Source organism: Elephantulus edwardii, unplaced genomic scaffold, assembly GCF_000299155.1.
Source record: "Elephantulus edwardii isolate Elephantulus edwardi_28Jun2011 unplaced genomic scaffold, EleEdw1.0 scaffold00264, whole genome shotgun sequence".
Taxonomy (NCBI): Eukaryota; Metazoa; Chordata; class Mammalia; order Macroscelidea; family Macroscelididae; genus Elephantulus; species Elephantulus edwardii.
In genome coordinates this window covers 1141551-1150455 of record NW_006400014.1, presented here as the reverse complement: position 1 = coordinate 1150455, position 8905 = coordinate 1141551, and the positions used below count along the sequence as shown (strand labels likewise).

Genomic DNA, 8905 nt, shown 5'->3' with positions numbered 1-8905 from the left:
TTGAACTTCTTCCTTCATCACCATAGGCTCTTGCTCATATGTTAGGATGTGTAATTTTATATCCACATGTAATGAAAATATTTTCTTTATTTTAAGATTACTTTGTTTTTTTACAAATTACTTTTATCTTCTTTTTATTTCCTAGCAAACTTTAAAAGCTGGCATTGAACAAGTAAAAAAGTACCCAGAATTCTATACTCTCCATGAAGTTACCAGCTTAATGGGATTCTTCCCATTCAGAACAGATATGGGATTAAAATTAGAGAAGACTCTTCTTGCATTGGTAATATTTGTTACTTAACAGTATAAACTTATTTTTGTCTGAAGCATCTTTATATCTTAATGTATATTATATTTTAAGATAAATTTTGATCTTGAACTGTAGTGTTTTTTTATTGTGGTAAAATATATAAAAACAAAAGATTTACTATTTTAACCATTTTTAAGTGTACGCTCTGATATAATTACAATTACTGTGTTGTACAAATATCACCACTCTCCATTTCCATGGGTGTGTGGGGTATTTTTTACCTTAAATAATCATTCCTTTGGCAATGACTCCATATCTTTCCCTCCTTGAGACCGTGGTAACCACTTTCGTCTCTGTGTATTTTCCTATTCTGGATATTTCATATAAATAGGATTATATAATATTTATAATTTTATAGCTGAATTCTTTTTTTTTTTCCATTTACCACTTACATTTTCAGTGTTTATCCATGTCTTAGAATTTCATTTCTGTTCATGGCTGAGTACTCTTCCATTATATGTGTATACCATTTTTATTTATCCATTTATATGTTGATTGAAATATTTTTGTGTACAAATCAGCCTCTTTATGTATTAATAACAACATTTCTACTTGCTGTTTTGTATTTGTTTTTGCAAACACCATTATCAGCTTTATTTCTTGTTTTCCGTCTGTTATTTGCAGTCTTCCCTAGTGCTTATTTTTCTTTTAAGGGGTTTTACTCCCAGCCGTATTGGAAATAAGTGTTTACGAAGAGGGTACTTTGGAATTTTTACTGTACTGATAGTTCATAAAATGAAAGGTTAGAAAATATAGTCTTTGTCTAAGGAGACTCTAAGTCTGGCATTTTCATTTAGTAGAAGTTGAGCATCTCGTGGTGAAGAGACACTTAAAAAATAAAATTATATCAACATTTATGCAATAAAGCATTTTCTTTTCTTATTTAGGGAAATGTAAAATATGTGAAAACCGTATTTCCCTCGATGCCTGCAAAGCTGCAGCTAACAAAAGAGAACATTGCTTCCACTGAAACAGCGGAACAAATAGCTGCAGCTATGCATGATGTAAGTAGTAAGATTTTGTTTAGATTTTCCTAGATAATATGCTGTATATCACAAAGGACCTATAACTTGATTGTTCTAAAGCCCCCTTTCCAAATTTCTCCCTACTTTCCATTACTTTCTCAGTTTTTGAGAAGTTTTTTGCATTTATAATCAACTAACAAGTTAAATGTTGTTGTTGTTGTTGGTTTTTTTTTCCAGAATATCAGTAATGATCCCAATGCAGAGAAGCTTGTTTCAAGATATCACCCACAAGTTGCTCTTACTAGTCAGTCATTATTTACCTTATTAAATAATTATGGACCAAGCTATAAGGAACAGTGGGAAATTCCTGTGTGTGTTCAACTAATACCTGTTGAAGGTTTGTGATTTGCTAAATCAAGTAATCTCAAAAAAGGTCCCGTGTCAATTGCCTAAAATTATATGGTGATTGTCAAGCATATGAAAGTCTTAACTTAGAATTTATTGACTCCAATTACTAATGACCCTGTGTAGAGTAGAATCCTGTGGCATCCTCACCATTTTGGCTGTGCGTCAGCCCATTGTTATAGTCACTAGGACAGTTCATCAAGACACTTCCTCTTTTTTGCTAAGAAATGTAAATTTGACATTTGCATTCATTAGAAATTTTTCTACATAGACTACCATAAAATTGACCTGGAAGAATTACTAGGTCTGCAGTATCCTTACTCATGTTGGAGGATAAGGGGTAATTCGAGATGTCCTGGGATGACCATGAATCTTTGATGAGGGTAGAGTTCTTCTGTCTTTCTCTGAAAGGAAAAGGATGTAATACTTCAGGAGCTGTGGTAGCTTAGTTGTAAGGAGATGTGCTGCCAACCCAAAGAAGGCACACTATGAATCCATCAGCTGCTCCATGGAAGAAGGATGGTCAATCTCCTCCTGTGCAGTTACCACCTCTGAAAGCCTGCTGGAGGGTCAGCTATGAGTTGATTCTGACTCAACACAACTTTATTCAGAATTCAAACTCATTGCCATCAAGTTGGAACCAACTAAGCCCGCCTGTCAGGAAATTTTCTGAGGCAGTAAATCACATGGGGTTGGTTTCAAACAGGGAGGCACCACCTTTGGTTAGCAATGCAATACCCTATTGGATGAGACCACTAGAGCTCCCTTTATGAAGTTATCTAATATTTTTATTAGCTAATCTCAAATGGATCCGTTTTCAGGACTCATTGTCTCTTACTGGAATTCAGAGCTAAAGTAGCATTATAGTCATGGAAGCATCGTTGGTGACAGAGTGGCTAAGCATTCACCTGTTAACTGAAAGTTCAGCAGTTCACATTCCTAAATGGCTTTCTGGGAGAAAGATGTGACAGTCAGATTTCCTAAAGATTTGCACTCTGGGAAACCCTGTCACTTTTACTCATTGCTGCCTAGTTGTGACTGATTCATAGCCCATCCTCCAGCAAATTTCCAAGGCTCTAAATTACACAGGAAGAGAGTGCCATCTTTTTCGTTGGAGCTGCTGATACATTCAGACCATCATCCTTTGGGTTAGCAGTGCAAATCCCTGTGGACTACAAGAGCTCCCTTAGACACCCTGGGGCTCAGTTCTACCCTATTCTGCCAGTTCACTTTGAGTGAGATTCAACCACAGTAGGCTTTTCGTTTGGATATTTATAAGCTTGGGTAGTCTTCCCTTAATAGTAGAATTAACATTTGCCCATAAATTTTTATTTTTAACAATTTCTTTGTTTTGGTTCATACTTAATATTATTATCATTTACCATGATTATAATTTTATTTTCTATTTTATCATTATTTATATTTTCATTTTTATTTTATTATCTCAATTTTATATTTTTATCATCCATGACTAATATAATTCTAAATATCTTCATTATAGTAAGTGAAGAAATGTTTAATGAGACAAAACCTCAGAGTTAGTTGTCCTATTCTTTGACTTCAAAACTTTTTCAAAGTGCAACTCTGTATGAAATAGGTTATAACGATGATAAAAGTTTAATAGTAAAAAGATAATCCTTGTGGTTCAAATCCACCAGATTCTGCTGGAGAAGGAGAGGCAGTCTCCTCCTGTACCAGTCAGATCCCATTTGATGGTAGACATGCACAAAATAATAAAAATATAATTTAAAAAATAAGATAATCCTTGAAAAGTAGTACATTTAAAAGTGCATATTTCTCTAACCAGTCAGATTATTTTGCCTTGAAATCTCCAAGGAACTTTAAAGGTTTAGTTCAAGGGTAGAAAATATTTGAGATATACATTCCCTCTCCTATTTTGTTCATCTTTGTATAGTGATCTTTCTGTCAGATATACCTGGACTTGGTTTTTTGTTTTGTTTTTTTCTTTCTTTTTACATAATTGCTAGAAAAGAATCATCCCCTATTTTTTTTGTTTTGTTTTGTTTTAAGGTTCAAAACCTATTAAAGTAATTTATATTGATTCACCACTTCCACCAAAGAAAATGACAATGAGAGAGAGAAATCAAATCTTTCATGAAGTTCCATTAAAGATCATGATGTCCAAAAACACATCTGTTCCAGTCTCCTCAGTATTTATGGACAAACCCGAAGAGTATGTACCTGAAGTGGATGTATGTAATGCTTTTTTTGTTTATCCTTTTTTTTTTTTTAATTTAATTGGGAAAAACATGTTGGGGATACAAGGAAGGAGCAGAAGAGTGAGGGTGGGCAGAGATGAAAATTGCAGGGCTGCAGTTGCAGGGCTGCACAGTTTGGTTGGTGGGGGTAGCAGGTGAAGGAAATGAAAAGGATCTAGTAGGGACCAGATGATACAGGGCAATGGTAAGCATAGTCCAATGGTGATTAAACAAACTGCCTTATTCACTTGTGGGTTTCTCATTTGCGAATTGGGCACACACTCTGGCTCCTTCATGCTGAACAGGGGTGTTGATGTGAAGGGGGGAAGGGAGCACACTTTATCGCCTTACTGGTGGTCTTGGGTTAAAGCTGCTTGCCTTCTTGTTCTGTTAGAAGATACTTTCCTGTCTTTTACTCCCCTCTGGACTGCAAAGGTTTCCCAGGTGGGTCCAGTGGGGATGGCTGACTGAACCCTGAGGCTCCATCCTCCTTTGCTTCGTTAGCTGGCAGTTGTATTTCCTTTTTGTCTCTGGAACTGGGTTCAGGGTCTGGTCTGGAGTAAAACTCAGGGTTTAACTATATGAAAGGGAGCAAACCTAGAGAGAACAAACTTGTGAATTACAAATTGAAGGGCTTTGGGAGTATTACTTAGGGTGTACTGGGGGAGAGGGTGGAGGAAAGTAGCCTAGATAAAATTCTCTTTACACCCTAGGCAGTTTTTTTCTACCCAGGGTTCGTATGACACAACCTGAGGGCTGAGGAGCTCACCCCGAGGGCCGAGAATGGCTTGCCCCGCCCCTCAAGGGCCAAACAGCTCTCCCCCAGGGCCAAATAGCCCACCCCAAGAGCTGGACAGCACCCCTCGAGGGCCAGGTGACACCCTAGGGGCTGGCTGGCATACTCCCCCACCAAAGTCCCTCACCCAAGTCTGGACCCTGTGCCACACTGAAGACCATGTAGCCAGGGACAGCATCCCCAATTCTAGCACTGCTGCCTTTACACCTCCCCCCAGTAAGTGGTCATACTGTAATTTGAAGTAGGTGTCACTGCCCTCCCCCTTTATATATGGAGAAGGGAACCTGAGAGTGCTGAACAGGAACCCCTCCCTCCTCCCGGATCTAAGCCGTTCTTGGCAGAGGCAGTCAATAAATCAAAGGATGTGGTGCATTTAGGATATCTGCCATCTTGGACATGCTACCACTGTTAAGTGTCGTCAAGTCGTAGACAGCTCACAATGGCTCTCATCAATCCATTGTATTGGTGATCTTCCTCTCTGGCCTGCCCAAGGAAACCCCAACCTGCCACTGTGTCTCCCGCCGCCCCCATCTGGCTCCAAGAATTTTTCCCAAAAGTCCACTCTGTGGCACCAGCCCCAGGGGGTGGAGGTGGGGTGGTGGTGCTACGCTCCATCCCAGGTGAGGGGATCCCTGGGGTCCGGCGGTGGGAGCCACAGAGAGCTGGGAGCCACAGGGCTCACCCATTCCTTCCTGGGAATCCTTGATCTCCTTATGTTGAGCCTCGATCCACACTGAAGACCAGTTATCAACTGTTTAACTGTTCAATTATCAATAAACAGACGTCTGTAGAAGGCCATGGTGGCCCTCCTTGGTATGGTCTGATTCTCCTACAGCTCGCCATGCTGTTTCCACCACTGCCATCTTGGAATCCTCTTTATTCTTTTAAAATATAACATTTTATTGCAGTTTTTAAACCTCCTAAGTAAAAAATAAAGTCCTTGCATTTGAACTTAAAATCAGACATCTTCCTGACTAGATTTTAGGTAACTAGCATAACCTCCCTAAGCCTTAGTTTCCTCTTTTATAAAATAAAGATAATTATATCATGAGATTGTTTTAAAGATTAAGTTTAATATGTAAAATACTAAGCACAGTCACTAACACGTATGTACCAAAAAGTCTGTGGTGGTGGTAGTAGGAATTTTTGTTTAATTGGCCTTATTTATGTTGAAGAGTTATTAAATAGAAAAAGAAACAGATGAGTTTAATCTAATGGATGCAGGAAGCATTTGGCTGCACTGTTAAGTCATTTAGCATACGTTTAGTAGCTGTGTGTGTTGGCATTGCTCAGAATTAGGCAGTGTTTAGTTCTGTTGTACATGAGATCACTGAATCAAAACCAACTCATTGACTTATATCAACAACAATGTATACTGTCTGGGTTATTTAGTCACCCTGGGTCTGTCTTGTCCATCTGTAAAATTAGTATCACAGACAACATTCTCATGGGATTTATTTAAGATTAAATGAGCTAATACATATAAAACATTTAGAATAATACTTAGCACCTCATAAATAACTTATTTTATGGGCTTTATTTTCTTACGATTATTAAATAAGACTTTGCTTATAGAAAAGGTTGCTGTTGCACAAGATTTATTGAGCAGATACCCTTTTAGACTGAGAATTTAGCCATAATAAGAACAAAACATCTTTTCTCCTGGAACTCAATGTAGGAGAATGTGGATAAATAATAAATCAATATCAGGAAGAGAAAGAAAACAGAAACTGATAAATGCTACGAAGAAATAGAGATTAGGTTAAGGGGAAATACAGAAATGAGTGGGGATGGAGATGTTTTTATTTTAGATTCGTGATTAAGATGGCCTTATTGAGGAGAGAAAATATGAGTGGAAATAATCTTGACTAAAATACAGGAGTGAACAGAAAATAAAATGTTTGCTTAATTATATTTAGCTTTTATCTTTTGCCTTTCTTATTTGTCTTATGTTTTCTATATAATTTCATATTTTTTATGACCATGTCATAAAGCATCTCCAATCTTCTTTCAAAAATTTTTTGTTCTTCTGTATTTTATTTTTAATCTACCCAAAAGGGATACTGATGTGCACTTAGTGTCAGGAAATGAATACTGTGATAAAATGTGAGGAGAATAAGATTTAAAAATTAAAAGATGACTCCATTTATAGCATTTGGTGATAATAACCGAAAGTTACGCAAAATAGAAGAATTCTTTTTATTAAAAATATTCAAGTGCTTTTGTATCCCACCTCTGCCACAAGAAAAAAAGTGGGGGGAATATTCAAGATCTAATGAGATAGTGAGAAATTATAGGACTGTATCTTTGAGAAGATTGCAATCCAGATTTGTTTTTGCTGTGGGTAATATTTGCTAGTTCTTAAGGGGCAACTTGGGAAAGGAATTGTGTGTTGTTTTTTTTTTTATTTTATTATTTGTGTGTGTGCGTGTACCGTCAAATCAGATCTGACTGGTACAGGAGGAGATTGTCCCTCCTTCCCCGGCAGAGCATCTGGTGGATTTGAACCGAATTGTGTTTTTAACATCATAAAACTTGTTATTGTTAGGTGCTGGCAAGTACATTTCAATTCATATCAACCTCATATAACAGGCTAGAACTACCCCATAGGTATCATGTTGCACTAAGTGAAATGTCAGCACTTTGCATCCAGCAGCTGCTCTTAGAAGAAAGATGATTAGTCTTCTCCAGTAAAGATTTACAGCCTTGGAAGACTGATGGAGGGTCACTGTAAGTCAGAATTTAACTTGATGGCTGTGGGTTTGGTTTGAAACTTCCTGACAGCAGATCACCAGGTTTTTTCTCCCCTTTTGCTTGGTGAAACTGTTAAACCCCTTTCATCTGAGAACTTAATTATTGTGCTACCAGGGCCCTTACCATACAACTAGGGAATAGAGTTCAGTTTTCCACAAAGAACTTTGACCTCACAAGCTTGCGCCTTAAACTAAAGATGAACCAAAAATAAATCAACTATCGTAGACTATGGCCTGTGATCTGAGTTATGTGTCAAGATAACTCTTGGATTGCTTTTTTTTCTCAGATACCTGATAAAACCAAGTAGCAATCCTTAGAAGCTTATGCAAATTTAGAGTCTCAGATTATTTCTTTAATTTTTAAAACACAAGATCTGAAAATGTTTATATATAACTGGCAAGATAAACTAGATGGGAACAAAATCATCAGAAACCATGATCAAAGAAATAGGTCCCTCCAAGACTCTGAGTCCTAAAATTAGCAGGTACAAACTGTAAGCCATATGTGTTTAATTGCACAACATTCAAGGAGGCTAAAGCTATACTTTAAAATTTCAAAAAGTGTTAGAAACTTTTAAAAGAACGTATTTGATAAAAGAGCCAAATAGAAATTTTAAGGGTGAAAAATATAGTAAGTGCAATTAAGAGTTCTGTGAATTAAGTTATTACCCTATTAGATAATGTCAAAGAAAGAATCACTAATTGGCATGAAAGTATCCATAATGAAATACACCTGCACAAAAGATGGTACTATATAAGATAGGATAAGAAGAATAGAAAATAAAGTGAGTATATCTAACATGCATCACTGGACGCAGAAAGACTGATACAAGAAAGATTAAGAAGTAAAAATATTTTCCATAACTGATTTTGTCATAAGCTCTTACCCACTAATAGATGTTTTTAACTATTCAAATGGAAAGAAAGTGATTAAAGATACAGAAGAAATGAAGAATAACAAAAGTGAAAATATAGGAACCAAGATATGATCTTGAATCAATTCCATCTGAATTTCATGATCATCTTAATAGATTTGAGGCATTGAACACCAGTAGTAGAAGACCAGATGGATTGTGGGATGATATCAAGGATCTTATCCATGAAGAAAGCAAAACATCATTACAAAAACAGAGGAGAAAGAAAAACCGAAATAGATGTCAGAAGAGACTCAAAAGATTGCACTGGAATGTCAAGAAGCCAAATCTAAAGGAAAACATGTTGAAGTGAAAGAGCTTAACAGTTTCAATTGTAGCTGTCTCTAATTCATCCATTGCTGAAATAATGGGTGTTGTTGTTGTTGTTATGTGCTGTCGAGTCGTTTGCAACTCATAGCAACCCTATGCACAACAGCCCTAAACCCTGCTCTATGCTGCGCCAACTGCACTGTCTCTGACACACCCATCCTGATTACCCCAGTCACCGAATCAATCCATCTCATAGAGGGTCTTCCCCTCCTG

The 8905-nt window shown here is 37.0% G+C and overlaps 1 protein-coding gene across 1 annotated transcript in view; it reads left to right on the top strand.

The window, feature by feature from the left end:
• Nucleotides 1–8905, top strand: part of NARG2 (NMDA receptor regulated 2) — a 79544-nt gene that overhangs the window by 40475 nt on the left and 30164 nt on the right. Inside the window, exons 5-8 of the mRNA XM_006899639.1 lie at nucleotides 146–283; nucleotides 1198–1314; nucleotides 1513–1672; nucleotides 3712–3893. Of these exons, the coding sequence (XP_006899701.1) occupies nucleotides 146–283; nucleotides 1198–1314; nucleotides 1513–1672; nucleotides 3712–3893 (597 nt within the window). The remainder of the gene's footprint in view (nucleotides 1–145; nucleotides 284–1197; nucleotides 1315–1512; nucleotides 1673–3711; nucleotides 3894–8905) is intronic.